The 18994-nt window shown below is 38.2% G+C and overlaps 1 protein-coding gene across 1 annotated transcript in view; it reads right to left on the bottom strand.

Moving 5' to 3' along the window:
- LOC116066397 (potassium channel subfamily K member 2-like) overlaps window positions 1–3263 on the bottom strand; it is a 33417-nt gene extending 30154 nt beyond the window's left edge. Inside the window, exons 1-2 of the mRNA XM_031322433.2 lie at window positions 2659–3263; window positions 210–523 (exon numbers count right to left, since the gene is read on the bottom strand). Coding sequence (XP_031178293.1) covers window positions 210–523; window position 2659 — 315 coding nt within the window. The 5' untranslated portion in view covers window positions 2660–3263. The remainder of the gene's footprint in view (window positions 1–209; window positions 524–2658) is intronic.
- Window positions 3264–18994: the final 15731 nt, after the last annotated feature.

The raw sequence follows: 18994 nt of genomic DNA, 5'->3' as shown, positions 1-18994 counted from the left end.
ATCTGAAGCACGCTGTTTTACTCCCAATCATTGTTTCCACCATTGGCCACAATCCTCAAACAAACTACGTAGAGCTGTCAAATGCCAGTAATAACCTCAGTATGTATTCAAGTATATATATGAGAAAATCTGTACCTACAGTGTATTTTCAGGTCCTGCCGAAGAGGAAAGATTTGAAATATTAATATGCAGTTGATGCTTCCACCCACCTTCACCAAATCCTCCAGCTCAGAGGAGTTTACGCAGGAGTGCATGGCCAAGAAGTCCAGTTTTTCTGCGAGGATGGCCAGCTTCTGGGAGCTCTCGTGGGGCTGCTCCAGCGCTCTGAACACTGTCGCCCCAATGATGAGGTAAAGCACCACCAAGAAGAAGATGGCTGACACAGTTTTCCACCTCATGACTGTAGTCCGGGTGTCACACTCGTCCTCTGGCGTATTCAGCAGCACCGGGCTGACCGAGAATGACAGGCGAGGTTTGGAGTTGTGGGCGGCAGATTTTGGGTCAAGAAGGTCAGGTGCGGCCACTGTGAGGATGGAAGTGATAAACAAGAGACTGAGTTTAGGCATACTAATCAATCAATCCATCCATCCATCCATCCACCCATCCATCCATCCATCCATCCATCCATCCAGCCATCCATCCAATATAGACATACAACATGAACCATGTGTTTCATTAAATTTAAGAGTAGGGCTGCAACAAATTATTTTCAACGCTGATTATGTTGGCGGTTATTTTCGCGATTAATCAATGAAACGTTTGGCCTATTAAAGCAACACTATGTAACTTTTCCCGCTTCGGTCCCCCTACAGGTTGTCTCATTGGAACTACAGCTCAGGTAGCACGAGCTGTAGTTCCAATGAGACAACCTGTAGGGGGACCGAAGCGGGAAAAGTTACATAGTGTTGCTTTAAATGTAAGAAAACACTGAAAAATAAGCATAGAAAAGTCCCAGAAAACAAACAAAACCATTCAGCTTGAAATGACAATAAAGCAGAAAATCCTCACATCAGAGAAGCTAGAACCACAGAATGTTTGACGAATGTCGATTATCAAAATTGTTGTTGTTCATTTTTCAGTCACTAGACAAATTGATTAATCCACAAATTGTTTCAGCGTTATTTAACAGAATGATGAATGCAAATAAGTTGTGAGGCAATAATGATTTGGAGAAAGTAGTTTGAGCACTGAACTTTAGGCCTACTTAAACTTGATAATTATTACAATATCGTCACGATGCTGTCAATATGTCACGGATATTAATCTCATACAAAGTGTTCCAGGGCAGATCTAACACCTGATCACTATTGAAAAACATTCTTTATAATAACCTTCAAATACCTTTACCATTACTTTAAAAGACAAATCAACAGCAGGTTTTCAGGTAATTCAGAAGTATTTGACACATGGGAACTTAATACTATCTCCTGTGTCATTACTGTATAGCCAATAAGCCCTTATGGTACTCTAATTCTGTTTTTGTTTGTTACTATTAGAACAACTTATAATAATCTGCAGCACTTTTCATTCAGTGCACTGTCGGCAACATATAGTTATCCAACAGCAGCATTTACAGTTATATCTGTACTTAAATGCATCTATTTCCATATAGCTTCCTCTTCTGAGCTGGATCTAATGAGGGGAATCCTGATTTCCACCTGGAATCAACTCATTAAGGCTTCTTAATAATAGAGTGTTCAAATATTAAGTTTGTACATTCAGTGTAATGAAAATAAATACATGTAAGATAATCACAATAAAATAATTATATTCTAATAGACCTATGTAGACTAGACAATATTGAAATTGTTTTATTGTTTTTAGTCTTGTTTTTCCGTATTTAATGTTTTATTTGTTTGTATCTGTCTAGTCAATAATAATGTCCTGTATAAATGTGCCGAAACTGTGTTCGTTGTTCTATGTTGCTGCAGAACAGGAACCTGCTGTAAACCAGTTTTTAAACTGAGTCAGGCCCGTTTATTAAATTAAATTTTACTGTATAATAAATGAAATGAAATGAAATGAAACAGGTTATATCTCCCTGCAGGAATTGTAACTAAAAAGATGTTTTTGATGTTGCTTTTTGGTCCCACAATACAAATGAATACAACGACTGAATGGAAGCTCATTAAAAATTAAACACTCGTTGTCACAGTCCAGTTTCCCCAACAGCTTGCTGAAGTAGACACAATTACATAACCACACAGTGAGCTCCTAATAGCCAGTATTTTACAGTAAACAACTCATGGAGAGGATCATTCACTGCTAAGCTGAAACCATGTAAAATAAACCCATAAATAGGCTATATAAATAGTTTTTTTCTTATTACTATATTTATAGTAGGCTATTATATAACTGCATGAGCATTTTCTTCATTCCTGTCGTTTGAATGGGGTTTCACACGCAGAAATATTGTACATTGATAATAAAAGCTGCAATAAAAGTATCAGAGATGAAATCAAATAGGAATAATATTGTGAGGCAGCAAAAGATGCCACAATTCACTAAACTGTACTAGAAACTCACTAATAAAAAACACAGAGACCTCTATTTCTCCTTAGCCTTTATCATCACTCTGTAAGCGCACAGTCATGCAGAATATTTGTAATATTTTCATCATTCAATCACTGAATTTCAGCTAGTTGTTAGAGCACTTACTTCTCTACCATCTCGTCTCTCTTTGTTTCCTCATCGACGGATCTTTTTCCTTCAAGAAGACGCAAATAATGATCTCCTGTTAGTGGGGCTTTATGCCTCCGGTGCTCCCACCAAGGGACGTGGCCGCTCTCCACATGGCTTCTTTGGCGAGCTGTGCTTCCCTCCACTTTACAATCTCCGGAGAAAATACATCCAGGACATCGCGTTCCCACCAGAAGATGCGCTAGGACGGAGCGTAAAAGGAACTAGTGGAACAAATCGCTTCCATAAAAGCCATGCGGGTGTTTGGAGACATTGTTGCCCCGTGAGGCGCCTTATGGGAGTACGTAGATGTTTGGATTGTACCGGGCGGACAGATGAGCTGTTCAGCAGTGTGACCTGCTGGATGCGCTGCCCTGCACTCCCACTGCTCTGGTGTGGACAGTGTTGCTCCTACTGTAAAAGAAAAAAGAGAGGAGCGTCAGCGTGCTGTCCAACACTTAAGTGGCTTCCACTCATTCCCGTGCTGCAACATTTCACACAACAGATGAACATAACGTTAAAGCTGCTCCTCGCAGTTGAGATAGTGCAAAACAGGGTTGTTAGTAGTTTGGCATTAATATGTCTTACATTTTTACAGTATGGGTATACATTATGAAAGACCACTCTTGTTCTTAGATTCTAATCCAAGAAGCTGCCTGCCCACTGCCTTCCTCTGGTGGCATCTAGGCAGCCATTAGGGTTTAAAGTGCCTGGCTCCAGAGCACACTTACAGATGCTGCTAAGAGAGAGTGCTGAACCACGAAGACCATGGTTTATTGACTTTCAGTAACAGCCTAGAGGTTATACAACTACTACCCTTGTGCTTTTTTTGTTCAGTTTCGTTCCTAAGGGCATTGTCATCCAGCATCCCAGTCGCAATTCCACATCTCACATCTAGCCAGTAAGTACAGTAGAAGCAGACTTTAGGTTGCAGTGGCTACATGAATGGCAGTTGTCAGTGCGTTAATTCAATTCATCCGAATTAGTGAGGCAGTCTGTACAGTTTATGTCCCTGATGTAACTTATTATTCATCATGGCATGCAGGTGTGACCAATATATGAATACACAGGGGTTTTCATTGATTTGCTTGCAAGTTGCAATTCAGCTCATTTCTCTTTCCTTGTGTGTGTGTGTGTGTGTGTGTGTGTGTGTGTGTGTGTGTGTGTGTGTGTGTGTCATTGTGTCTGTATGTGTGTAAAAGAAAAGATGTGTGTGCAGATGTATCCTCAATATTGATTTGCATGAGCTACTACTGCTAATTAAATTGAAAGACTTGCACAGCTGTGCTGTTTGGTGCTCTGACACACACACACACACACACACACACACACACACACACACACACACACACACACACACACGTAAAATCCTCCCTGGGTGAATGAAGCTATCTGAGTGCACAGTTATACATAATTGTAGGAATAACCCATCCATAATTCCCACATTTAAGACTTCCAGTAGCTGAGTTTGCTGAGGAAAGAATGCTTCTTCTGCAAAAGAAAGAAGTAATACATTGTACTCTGCAGTATATACACGTGTAAACAATTCCACACGCACTTGTTGCTCCACCTCTTAAAAAGGCTTTCTGTGGATTTTGTTCAGATTTCGACAAAGCACTTGTTCCATGATAAACCATCAGAAATAATCATTTTATACTTTGTCTTTTCCTATTTCATCTCATTCATTTCCTTTTCTGCCCATCTTACTCGCTTCCACTTTGAATCAGTGAAGCATCCAACGTGCACTTGCATGCCTAAAGAATGGCAGATTCATTTTGATAGTCTCACACATTGGGTGTAGGCAGCGTTTAATGCAATAGTTATATAACAATGCTGAATTATTTCTGTAATCAGTTTCAAGTCTTTGTTTTACTTCTTTATTCTTTTTATAGACACACATTATTAATCAAAGGGCTACAATGCGTTGACACTGAGTTGTTGAATCTCCTACTCCAGCCTCTGTCACATCATGTCACTGTCCACTCAAGAAGTCTAGTAGATACTAAAGATTTGTACAATATTAACTTTAACGTCATCCAAAGAACTAAAAGACTTTTGATAAATGGTTTGAGTGTTGGATTTGCTTCTGTTGCTATGGTTAGTTCTGCTGTAATTGTAGCAATGGATGCTGTAGCTACATATTTTTAGCTACATATATTTTTTGTTGTTTGCAGTCCTGCAAAGCTTTTGCTGTTGGTTTGTAAATTTCTTGAGATTGTTAGAAAAGATTATAATATAGTGTATAAAGATTATAAATATGTTAGGATGCTTCTCTGGCAGCAGCATCTAATAAGATTAAGAGCGAGAGAAAAATGGAAATGTCTCCCGAGCAGCACATTACAATACTACCAACTATCATTTTATACATAAGAGCCCCTAATAATCCCCTGAGGTAGAAGAATTTTTTTTTAATTTTTTTTTTATGTCCTGTCAGGTCAGAGGTCAGGTCAGCCAGGGAAGAGTCAGGAAAGGTGAAAACTCAATTCAATTCAATTTTATTTATAGTATCAAATCATAACAAGAGTTATCTCAAGACACTTTACAGATAGTGTAGGTCTAGACCACACTCTATAATTTACAAAGACCCAACAATTCCAATAATTCCCCCAAGAGCAAGCATTTAGTGCGACAGTGGTGAGGAAAAACTCCCGTTTAGGGAGAAACCTCAGACAGACCCAGGCTCTTGGTAGGCGGTGTCTGACGGTACCGGTTGGGGGTGTGATGAACAGTGGCAATAATAGTCTGCTGGGACTAATGGCTTCCTACCGTTAATGCTGCCATGTTTTAACAGCAGAACTATAACACTTCTGCAATGCCCGCGCTGAGGAAATTTGAAAGTCAGTGTTTCTTTGCTTTAGGGCTGTTTTCTAACTTTTGCTCTACTTTAGTGAGACACTTGAGATCAGTTTTTTTGTTACTCATACCATTTGAATATCAAGTGTGTTTTTTTGAACCATCTAAACCTAGTGGATAAAGATGCTGGAAATTCATAAATATGAAATATTCTCTGTGCAGTTTCTGTTTCTTCTTGCTCTTAATTATTTCCAAGATTTAGTGGAATTTTAAGTGAGACAACACAATTGTATTTCTCATTAAGATCAAAGGAGAAAAAAATTAAATTAAAAGCATCTACTTCTTTTGAAGAAGCTATTACAGCTTGAGACATATACGCTATATAATGACACACCAGGCTTATCTCTGAATTACCTTCCAACCCATTTCAGTTTGCTATCTATTACACTGTGTGGTGAAGTCCCACATAATGAAGTGGAGTGTAATTTGCATACATAGATAGTTACAAGATAAATGACCTGAATTCCCATTGACTTTGAAAGCGTCTTATCTATGATAATGATGTAGCTGTGCAAAATTAAATCAGAGTTGACTCAACATGACTGCTCTGATGGAATGAGCCTGAGTCAGGCTAAACTTTGTTACCCATTCAGATGACACAGTTTCATTGTTGTGTCTTCAACTTTATGTGAAGAAGTTGCTCAGGAGGACTTCTATGTAGGTGTTTTTGGACAGAAAACTGCTTTTATAAAAAAATAAAGGCTTTTGTCTTTTTGTCCTCTCATAAATAGTCTCCTCATGAGGTATAAACTCATGCTTCAGCATCTCTCATCCTAATTTGCCTCCATCCTAGTTTCCCTCGCACAGGACGTCCCCTGCAGCAGGGACATATGGCTTTTGTTACATGACTGTAATCATATTATCGGTGACATTGTTGGTTAATGGCCTCTATTACCATAATCTCTCCTAATGTAACAGCAAAATGCCAGACACTGGTAAGGTAAGCCATTTTACAGTTCCCCTGTCACGTTTGATAAAAGGTGGTTTTCTTACAGAAATCTGATGTTAATTAGAATTTAAAATTCTAAGCTTTTTGACTTCATCTATGAATATATTATATTAAAAAAACAACCTCCAATTTAAATGTTTTACATCATATTACTGGATAATTTGAGGATGCTGTGCTTGTTATTGTGGATATTTTCTTTCAGTGGGAAGTGATAAAAACCCCCGCAAAATATATATTGTATCTCATGAATAAGTACTGTAGTTTCTAAATGCTTTTATTCTCAATCTAGTGCCTGACCTGTTTATAAATGCAGAGCCATACAAACTCTCAGAACACAGATAATCCACGACATCAGCAAACAGAATTGCTGAAAGTTGAATGTGTCTAATGTGATTAAACATGTATATTTTATACTCGTGTCTGCAAGCTTGCATTGTAAAGACACAGAGGGTCCAAGGTACTACAAACAAATTGCATCTCAACACCAAATCCTGCTGAATCTACCTGAATCATTTCCTCTGAGGTTGCAGTTTACTTGTCCTGCAGAAAATCATCAGCAGTATTTATAGCAACAGGGGCCTTTACTAAATATAGAATGATTACTTTTGGATTGATCTATAATCTGTAATCAAATTGACATACTATATGACAGTGGTGTACAAATCCACACAGGTAATTGTGTGTGTCATAAAAAAAAGATGAATCTGTGAGGCAAGAATTATAAAAAAAAAAGTCTATACTGACATGGTGTTACCTCGCTAAAAGTAGCTGACTGTCGGACTGGTTGTGGATCAGAATCTCACTCCTACATGGCCATGGTTTGACAGTGGACAGACTTCCCATGAAATGTTCATCTTGAGAGGGTTTTGCGACATGTGTAGATGAAAGTGTTTGTGTTTATAAAAAATTGACTCCATTAAAGACCAAATGGGGAGAATTTTAGAAAAGGAAGAGATGGTAAATGATGTCTTTAATTATTGAGAGCCTTTAATTAGTTGTCAAGACAACAACCTTAATGACAGACAGGGTCTGTGGTAAGGCTGCAACGATTTGCCGATATGGTGATGGATTAATTGTTATTTTTCAAGCAAAAGATTTTCTGCTTTTTATTTATTTTTTTATTGTAAACTGGAAATCTTTGGATTTTAGACTGTAAAAGTAAAAGCAAGATTGAAAGTAATTCTCCTCGGAGTGTTGAAACAATTGCTAAAGAGACAAACTAACCTACTGAGTTTAAGGTTAGTGAGTGAGACCATAAATTTAAGAAAATCCATCCAAAAAATTTTTTATGGTGTCCAGTTAACTGCAGCCCTTTTTCCACAAAGATCAGTGACTCTGATTGGGATCAGTGGTGAGAGCAGATTACACATTGTTTCATTCACAGTAAACACTCATGTGGAAACAGTCTTTATAACTGATGCTGGTCTCAAGCTTCTCCCTCATTAAGCTGTGTTTAACACTGCGTGCACGTTCCATTGTTAAGCTGCTGGTTCTTGATAGATGACAGCGCTCAAAAAGAATAATTGTGGTTTCAAGAGTCTTTCATCTCTGACTCATTCAGCCCTGTGAAAATCAATCATCACAAACAACTGAGCAAACTGAACATGTGCAATGTGTATGTACCCTGCAAACGCACACGCACACACACACACACACACACACACACACACACACACACACATGGCCATTAAATTAACACAGAATATGAAGTCGCTCTGGTGCCTTTGGTCGGGGATGTGCTGCAACCATATTTACTTGACAGTCTTCAATAGGTTTTCATCAGGCATTCGAGGGAACCTTTTGCACATGAGCATCTATCAAAGAAAATAAATGAGAGGTTGAGGTCAACAGTATTTCACTCGATTATTAAAAGTGTTGCATTATCCTCTCCTGACAAACCAACATTAGTGCTAAGTGGCCAACGATTTGCTCAAATGCTTCTCTATGATAGATGCAGTATCATGCAGAACTAAGTGCTCTTGTCTACATGGTTGAATCAATGTTCATGTAATTGATTTTCAGTTCTGCTTAAAGTGACAAACTGTAGGTTTCTGAAGAGCCAAAATGAAGCTCAAAGTGGGTGGCTCCCAGTGGCTCTGGTCGTCGCCATCTTGGCAGTGACTGACATCCCTTAACTCCTGGTTAATCCAAATATGAGCAACGAGGTGGAGCGTGGATGGAGCTGAGGCGGGACAAATGGAGCCTACAGCCTCCTGTGACGGCAGCCACCTGTCAGAACTTTAAATAATTTAAACAGGTGAGTTATAAAAAAAAACAATCACCCACAGTTGTCATAAAGGGGGAAATTAGCTAAAACAGACAAAACGTTTTTGTTGTTTCAGTGTCCAAAGTGTAACACTGTCTATTTTTGTCTGTTCTGTAAATAAAAAAGAAATTTCAAATAACACAATCCCACATGCAGGCCTCTTGCATAACTGTTGAAAATAGTTTGAAGAGATCAAAACTCCAGCAACACTTGTAGTATCAAGAACAACTTTATAGTGAGACCAATGCATTTAGGTTTGTGGCATTTATCTTCATCATCATGATAAACCACATTAAAAAGAACATTTAAATGGAATGAGCATGACAGAAAGACATTTTAAAAAGGTAATATATATATATATATATATATATATATATATATATATATATATATATATATATATAAAGACACCCACTCGTATAGACACAGATATAAATACATACAGTATCTGCCATTTGGACACTCACACAGGGCTTAGTTTTGTATGCTCATAGGCCAATCATATGGCCTAATAATGGATATGATAACCAAATGTTGGTCCGTTAACTAGAGAAATGCATCTATGCGGCACCTGGTTAGCTCACCAAAGCGCACGCCTCTGTACAGAGGTTCACTCCTCGACGCAGCGGCCGCGACTCCGACTCCAACCTGCTGCCCTTTGCTACATGTCATTCCCCCTCTCTCTCCCCTTTCATGTCTTCAGCTATCCTATACAAATAAAGATAAAAAAGAGAACCTGTGATGAGAAACATTATAAAAGCACAAACTGGTGAAAATAGTCATTTTGTCATTTCCTTTAACAGTGATACTTACTGTGGCAGTGAAGACGCTGAACTAAACTTCAGGCAGTCGAATGTCACAGTTGGAGGCTAACACCATCAATGGTTTTAGACATGCTGTGGGCCTTAAAGGGAATAGAGAAAATGGAAATATTACTTTGGTCTTTGGTTAAAAAGGCTACCTAGTACCAGAGATGAAAACTGCACAGTCATACTTCTATCAAATAATAGAAATAGATAATCACCCTGTACAGCAGGTTTCTATTGTCTGGGCATGTTTGAAGGTTTCCTAGTGACTCTCAGATTTTCTCTCCACTCCTTTTGTTACATCAGACTTTGACGGTGTCCCAGTGTTCTTCACCACCCACTGAGATGTCAGTGTCACCTATCCCACCGGTACACCTCAGCCACGGGGGGGGTAATAAAGATTAATGTAGAGGCTGACAAGGGTATTGCTGACTAAGCTGGCGCACACACACACACACACACACACACACACACACACACACACACACACATATACCTCTACACACATTTTACTATGCAAACTGGTGAGAGGAGATAACCACTGGGCTGTGAGTGTGAAATGCAGTAATATCCATGAGAGCGTAATTCAGCTAAATAAGATGATAAAGCTAAAATGTTAATGTTGTTCTCACAGGGCCTCTCGAGTGTAGCAGATCAGACACTTTTATTTCATCACAAACCACATAAGGGCCATAAACTACAGATTGTAAGTGAATGTTGTGTCTGTATAGCTTGTCCGTAGATCATCCTCATTCTTGACAATTCCTTCCTCAATCCTGAAAAGGTCGCTTGAGACTGATATTTTTCTTGAGTTGTATGACGAGTGACCATGGCAGTGCTCCATGCAACAATGCCTGCAAGCCACAAGTTACAATAAACACGACAATTGTAGTTTATTCTCTTTGCTCGTTAGACGTGAGGAGGTCTACCTGACACAAAGAGAGAGAATAATAATGCTAGTTTATTGAGCTGTTGATCACAGTGAAGGAGTGAATACCAGTACAAATTGTTTTGTTTACTGTTCGCTTGCATTTAAAATTGTTATCCAATATCTCACTGTTGATATTAGTGATATACTTACTTGTTTACTTGGCTTTGGTCTCTTCAGGGGAATTATTTATATTAGGCAACATGATGTCACACAGTCACATAATTCACTTTCCCACAAAAAATGGCAGCTCTACAATAATATTAACCACATGTTTCATGTGTTGTTCTATTCATGATGATAACAGACAGTATAGGCTCTTCCTTTGTAACCAATGACTGCGCTCTTTCCAGCCTTTTCTTCCTTCTGCAGGATCCAAGATTATTATAGGATCAGTGTGCCATCCTGTCACAAAGAAAATAAGGAACTTTTCCTTGGGGGTTGATTGTTTGACAGGGAGGTTTGCAGAGTGCAAGACATACGCGCGTGCGCACACACACACACACACACACACACACACACACACACACACACACACAGTGCTGGCAGCCGCAACAAACAACACACAGAGTGAGCTTTTTAAATAATAGCAATTTTAAGACAAACAGCAAATATCTATTGAAAAAGCCTTGTGTTTTAAGACACCAGGGAAACCTTTGAGTGTGAGTGTGCTGTAGCATGTGAATGGGGTTTTGCACCTTGCATAACAAGCTCTAGCCCAAAGACATTATTATGTGGTAGGCTTTGATGAGAAAGCACCCATAGAAGTCCTCCGTCTCCTCCCATCACAATGACTTTGTGGTTACCCATTTCCTTTTGGAGCTTTCAACCCACAGCATCCTAACGGCTCATTATCTGGATAACACACTCATCGCGGTGGAACATACTGTACTTAGAAGGCGGCTTATGTATGCATGTTTGTGCAATTTGCACCACCCAAGCTTGTGATTAGGTTCTTTCTCCAACAACACCATCACTGCATCTTTAAAAAAAAACTATGTGAAAGTTACGTTATGTCTGTAAAAAAAAAAAAAAGTTGATTTGGGTCAAAAACACATAACATATACTCTAGTCCTACAACTCTCTTATAAAAATGAGTTGAAAGTGCTGCAGCATTGACCAGCCAGTTTTATTGCTGCTTTTATAACACTCATTGTGCTACACATCAGATGAATAGCGTGGATGTAAGATCACATTGCTCCCTGCCATGTACGTCACAGCAGATATAGCTTACTCTGTCGCTCACAGACACAAAGAATAGGAATGGACGAGCAGTGTTTGCGGTTCATCTCCAGGTGCTGCCTCGTTTTGTTGTGTACTTTCTACAATCTCGCCAGAAAGCAGGTGCCATCTGTACAGAAATTATACTGGCAGGGAACGGATATGGGCTAACCAGATGTTAATCCATCGCCTTCTGTTTACCTGCATCAGGCAACATATTAGACTAGTCTACAATTATCTCTTCTTTGACACGGTCGCTACAGTGACACTGTTGTTTTGCTGCCAGTGGATCAAGTACCTGCTTATAATATAAATTAAAAGATAAGTCTGGTGATATTGTACATTTTTCTATTTTTTCCAACTTTATATTAATCCTATTAAGAAGTAATATGTAGTCTGATATAGTATAGTATACTTTAAACCTCCATTAATGCCCAAAACCTTTCCCGTTGCACGCATTGACGTGTCTCTTCATTACAACAAACATGGGCAATGTACATTTCTTTTGAGTAAAAGAAATAATTTGCTGCAGAAAATAATCCCCAACAAATACACTATTTATTTCTGTTTGAGTAACATTAGCTAACACTGTCTACATATTTTCATTTTTTTTTTTAAATGAAAGTATGTATGTATGTACAGCTTTCAGGTATGAATGTGTAACTGTGTGAATGTGATCAGGGCGTTCCTGCAAAAGAGAGGCTGCCTCTCAGTGAACCTTCCCTGAATAAATAAAGGTTAAATAAAATAAAAAATAAATTCATGACCTGTTTACGTCTCCAGTAGAGACTGATGGGCTAAGTGCCACAGAGAGAATAGGGAAGTCAGAAAAGTATTGAGAGACAGACTATCACATTGTTAGTTTTGGTCTTTTAAGGGAATTTGTTGACAATAACAAAAATATTTTACATCACAAGGCTTATCCTATAAAATCAAAGTGCTAACAATATTGTTAGGGCAGACACAGGTTTACTGTATAAGGATTGTATATCATGTTTCTGGGTGAGGGATTTTCTACATTGTTAACTATAGAGACTTATAATATTTGGGGTAATTCACAAAACATTTTGCATGAAAGCAAACTGGTAAACAAATTATCGCTAGTCAACACTAGCATAACAATTGAAAAACGCACCGAAAGTAATGGGATGACTCGGCTTACACCCTAAATCCCCCCACAACTAGAAAATTATTTGAGCTGGGGATGAAATATGTGTGTCCTAAGACCAGTGCTGGGATCCATGGAACTCAAAAGATCAACTTGTTAAGTTTTGCAACTTTAACTAGTAATTACTAATTATTTTTGATAGCCATTTTTAATACTTTGACACCAACATTTTGGTGGAGTGAGGACACCAGTATTACTATATGCTTAGTGTTAAGAAGGCATCCATAAATAGTTGTCGTGTCTGTTTATGAGTGTGAAATAAGGACACGTCAGCCTGTTGAGCCAAAGCCTTTCTAGAATTCCCCATAAAACACACAGAGATTGGTATAACTCCTGCTGTTACCAGACCTTTCTCTAATATGGCGTGTCTGTGATATAGTTGGCAAAAAATATGGATATCCCCGTCTCTATTTTTTTCCTCAAAACTCACCATTCTTTTTTAAGTGGATCATTTTTTACATCCCAGAAATGTATTGCAATCTGTTATGCTCCTGTGGTTCCATGTGTCTCCCTGCTCGTAGCAGCTCAGTAATCTTTCTCATGTTGTTAAACTTGAATGTTTAGGTGCAGACAGTTCAAAGAGAGAACTACAGAGGTTTTTTTTTCTGTTTTTCTTTTACAGTGAAATTTTAGTCATCATATTCAAGTGACTGAACAGACCTAAGAAAAAGTCCTGGTGGTTTGACACTGAGTCAGATGAGGGGGAGCATACAAAAGAAAAGAAAAAGAACTCTGCTGCTAAACTTACTTAAAGGGGACTTCATTATTTGGTGTGTTGGGTGTGGTGTACAAGGATGCCTGTGAGGCAGGCATAGTAGCAAAAAGAAAGCAATAATTTCCACTTCTTTGGCTCATGGTATTATCTACCTACAGCTACACGTGAAGAGGAAAGAATATTTGCCCTGGACCTTTTTGTGGAAGTATACTGTCATACGGTGAGGACACAAAAAGCTTTTCACATTTTGATAAGTTGCCTAGAAAGAAGACCTAGTGGTGCACAAAATATAGGGATTCAATATTCAGTGACTGAAAATAAGTATGATCTTTTCAGGGATGATGGTCAGTTGAAAGTTTGCTCAAAGGAAAGCGTTTATCATTCTGCCTCTATACCTCTACAGAAAACATCTTCTGATTGCTGCAGTTCAAAGAACAAAAATATAGTTTTTCTGAACAATCACTGTCTGCAGATCCCACAATCTCCTCACACGGCTATGAAACATAAGTGCTGTCGGCTGTTCATTCTTTTGAAGCGTAGCTGACAACCTGGAGAGCAGCTAGAGACCAGATGGCTGCAGGAATAGATATTTCAAGGCCGGATGACTTTCGTAATTCTCAGAAGGGCTTCTTCTTTATGCCTCAAGTGTTGCGTGATGAGTACACAACATTTTATTGCAGTGAGACTTGGATGTTATTTAAAGCTCTGCAGCTAATGTAGCTGTCTTGCCAATTACCTATGTCAATTTCCAGGAAAAAACATGGTTTGGACTGTAATTGCAAATGGTTCCTCCCCAGACACTGCAGGTATCTCAAGCTCCATTAGCTGAGCCAGGGCGTGATGTGAGATTGAAAAATGACGTGCAATATTGTAAGGGAACTACAAGGCACTCTGGTTAATGAGTTTACACTTATGGTTACTCATAAGCAGTCATTTAATACAAGTGATCTCCAATCCATTCTGCTTATATGAGTTTGTCTTCTTTCTTTTTTATAAAATATACACATTTTCAACATATTAGGAGTTGAAAGGCATTTTAACATAATGTGTATCATCTTGCAGAGACTACACAGTGTTGAAAAGTGATATGCTATATATTTTTTTAATGTCAACCAATCCCATGAAAAGACCAAAACCAACACTGAATTGATACTACTAACAACTAATGTCACATTTGAAATAGTCTGGCATTGCCAGACCTATCTCCACAGCGCTGTGGAGTAGGTTCTGGCTACACCACAGATACATTCTGGGATAAAAGAAAAAAACTGCTCTGGGTTGTTAGCATTTCTTTAAACCAATCACAATTGTTTTGGGAGGCATTAAGTTCCGGACACAGTGATGGTGCCTCTGCAAAATAGTCTCGGGAAGAGTGGTGGAACATTTGCAACCTGCAAAAGAAAATGCCACATAAAATATTAAATGAAGTTAACTGTTCACACGAAACAATAACGTGAGCTATTTAAATTAGATGGATACATGGTTATCACTGTGTGAACATTGTCCACAGCAATCCCCACCAATCGGCCCCAAAACGTCCCAGTTAGATAGTAAATGCTGTAAACATATTCTATTGTAAATCTTTACCATCATTCTCCGAAAGAACCAAGCTGGCATGTTTATTGCACAATCCAAATTTTCTTCAAAACTTGCCATTTTCAGCATGTGCTTGCTAGCTCGAAGTTTGTTGTTGTTTCCCGTAGCAATGGGATTTTGAGAACAGCAACACACAGAGAGCAGAAGGTGAGAGGCAAAGCCTTTATCCTGGAAATGTACTTACGTTGATCCAGACTACATTTGACATCACATTACGTCCTCATTTTAGTAGTTCTACGTGACTCATTTTAAGCCAATCCCGAATGTTTTGCTAACCCTAAGTATTTTTGTTGCCTAAACTTAACTAGTTCCATTTCACAAGGTTCACTACATGTTTAAAACTTTGCCTGTTATATTGAATAGAACGGTAACATGACTATGTGGACAAATAATTAAACCGCCACCGTGCGGCAATAAATAGAAAATGTGTAGTTTTAGGAGTTTTTGGAAATTGACTTATAATGTTGTTTGGGTATGAGGATGTATTGGCCCTGCTGCCGTAAAGACTTACTAGAGCACCAAAAGTCCGCTGCTCAAAATAGCCAACTGTTTCTGTTAACGTTTGCTAAAAACTATAGCGCCTACTTGCTTTAGGAAACTGATGAGCATTTTGAGAACATGAAATTATATATTTGTAAACCTATATATTTGTGAAGTGAAATTCCTACTTTGCTTCTGCACAACACAAGAGCCACAAACTCACATTCCTGCTAGTCTCCTTCTTATCTAACTTACATACTTGAACACGCCTTGTCCTGCACCTTATCTTGTTGAACGAACCAACAATCAAATGTTCACCGTTGTAAAGCGCAGGCTAATTAGTTGCTCAGCTGCCACACAGTAAACAACATGTAGCCAAAAATAGGTCTGCAAATGTCATTTTGGTCCAGTGAGACGCTAAAGTGACTCATCAATATCACTAACAACACGCTGTCAATAAAACACAGACACCGACGTAGAGACAGACCGCAACGTGCCATACTCTGAAAGCCACTTTGGATCTTACTATGTGGTCTGATGAGCCAGATCCTTGGCCCGAAAGATTCTCTGGTGATGGATAGTGGTGTAGTCTAATGTCTAGTGGGTATACTGTACTGTATATATATATATATATATATATATATATATATATATATATATATTGGCCAGAATCTGCCTTTGGGGGGGATACCATAGTGGTGGGTCTGGGTTTTGAGCATTAACGACTTCAATTCCTGTATTCGAATAAACTTTTATGCACCAATTTACAGTGGAAATACCTTTATTTAGCCTATGTGAAGAAGAAAAACACAGATGACAATTCAAAATATATCAAAAATATAATGGAAGGTATGTTGTTGTGTGTCATTGGGCATTTTTAAGTGGGTATATGGAAATCCTGGAGCTTTCTTAGTGGGTATACTGCGTATACCTGCGTATCACGTAGACTACACCACTGGTGATGGACACAGATTTTCAGCTCTGGATTGTCTAATGTCAGAATCATACACTCCGTCTATATTTCACACATGTATTCAGCATCTTTCTCAGGATTATTTGTGGACTGTGACAAAAAAAAAAATCAGTAAAAAAAAAAATCACAACCTCCTACTGCAATTTGTCAGCCACTGATTTGCCACCAAGAACAGGAGTTTGTTAAAAAACAAATATTACCAAAATAAGATGGACTTGTCTTGTTTATTAAATTAATCTCATCATTTAAAAAAAAAGGGTGAAGGAATCTGGCATTACAACACATATTGGAGTAAACATCCACACACACGTTATTTTAAAAAGAAAATGCCCGAGGCAGCACTAAAACATGCAACATTTTACTTTATTTGTTACATAATCTTCTCTACATACACACACTGTTCTCGAAACAGCCACTGCAATGTAGAAGAGAGAAAGCCTGTCACACCAACAGTAGAAACAAAAGTATGAATAATTAATAAAGCTATCCTTTATTAAAATCAAATTGAGAACACTTGTAATTATTTTATCTGTTATTTAATGGTCTGTCAAGCTGATGAACACATGACAGTAGGTTTGAGTCTGCAGAGAGATGACAGCCTTGCCCTGAGTCGAGGCTCCTGTATTTGTTACCACGAATGACCCCTGAATTTGGAGAAATTAAATTACCCTTCTCATTTGGCTGAAATACAATCCTTGATTTAATTCAAGGATATGATTTTCATTATCTTTGTCTCGTGCCTGTAAGCAGTGGCACAGGTTGTGGGCTTTCTCAAACGAAGAGGGAGACTCCCAGTCTCATAAAATTGGGAGAAAGAGAAATGAGCATGAACTCTGAAACTGACTTATTTGAATCCAATTGTCTCCTAAGTCACTTTTGATTTCTTCCATTCTGACTGCAGGCTAGACATCAGATGCTGCTGCTGTTGTGGAAGGTTACATTTTTCCTGCTTTAATGTAAAGTTGTTTCACATAACAAAGTGACAAAGCAAAGTGGATTTATGGCTTATATATACTGTATCATTTCATATATATAATCAACTATATGAGAACAGTTCAGTGATGTTGATCTTCTACACGTTAGATAAACGTCTTCTATATGAGTTACATTAATGCACATCTTTTGGACTATTATATTGTACATTGCATATTCTTTTTATTCTTAGTACTGTACACCTTTGCACATACCCTAGAAAGTATTGCACATTCCTAGGTAGCTCTTTCAATTTAAACAGTTACATTGTACACATTTTTAAATTTCTAAATAGTATTTTTTATATTTTCATTGTAATTCTTTATATTTTGTTTCTTGTCTATGCACTAAATACACCAAAGCAAATTTGTTGTTTGTGAAAACCTACTTGGCAATAAACCAGACTCTGATTCTGATGATTCCTTTAATTAAATCACACTTTTGATAAATAAGAGGCACATGTCAGACCAGTAAGTTAATCATAAAAAAATGTTCATTAGTCATTTCACTTAGCCTATATTACCTAGACCCTATAGCTAGCTAAGGTTTTCTCCCATTTATTTGCAGCCAGTGTAACGTTAGTAAAAGTAATGTAATAATTCACATTAACTGAACATTTCCGTTGATGGTGACGTAAGATGAGGTGAATAGGACTTCTTTTGTGACTATTTACGTTGACGTTTCTGTCCTCATTCATCTCGTTTCCTGATTGCCCAGGTGCTACAGTTGACACACCTGTAAACACAATGTTGCAATGTAGCTAACTACCGTTATTGTCCCTATTTCTGAAGTTACTGCGTAGTGATCATAGACTGTATATAAAGTTGTAGCGATAGGCGCTCCCCAGATCTGCTGCAGTCGCCTGGTTTGGACAACAGGATCTTGCTCCACTTTTACACACTTTTTGTCACAGCTGATAAATTAACTGGACTTCTTTCTGCGGATTGATGGATGTCCATCTAGAGAGATCAGAACTGCGTCCGTGGCAACACTCTGCTATACATGGCAACGCTCTGTTATGTTTACCAACGGTCTTTTATACAGAATTAGCAGACCACAGAATGCTGTGATTGACCAATCAGAATCAAGTATTTAACCAAGCAGTGTAATTAACACCTATAATATTAATTATGGGACCGTCTATGCATTTCTTTTCCGCTGATGTATGAAGCAGCAGCTATTGTAAAATTACTTTGCTTTAAGTAAATTCTTTCAGTTTGTGTGCGTAAAGTGTAAGTATTGTCATTACAAAGTGGCTTATTTGGCTAATGTTAACGTATACTAGAAAGGCAATTTATTGTTAGCCATTAGCTTTAACAGTTAATCTAGTTAGAAGTTGGGTTCCAATGATGTTGTACAGCTGAAGAAGTCAGAGCTCATTCACAATG

The sequence above is a fragment of the Sander lucioperca genome, chromosome 19 (genome assembly GCF_008315115.2).
Source record: "Sander lucioperca isolate FBNREF2018 chromosome 19, SLUC_FBN_1.2, whole genome shotgun sequence".
Classification (NCBI taxonomy): domain Eukaryota; kingdom Metazoa; phylum Chordata; class Actinopteri; order Perciformes; family Percidae; genus Sander; species Sander lucioperca.
This window is presented reverse-complemented; position numbering and strand designations above follow the sequence as displayed.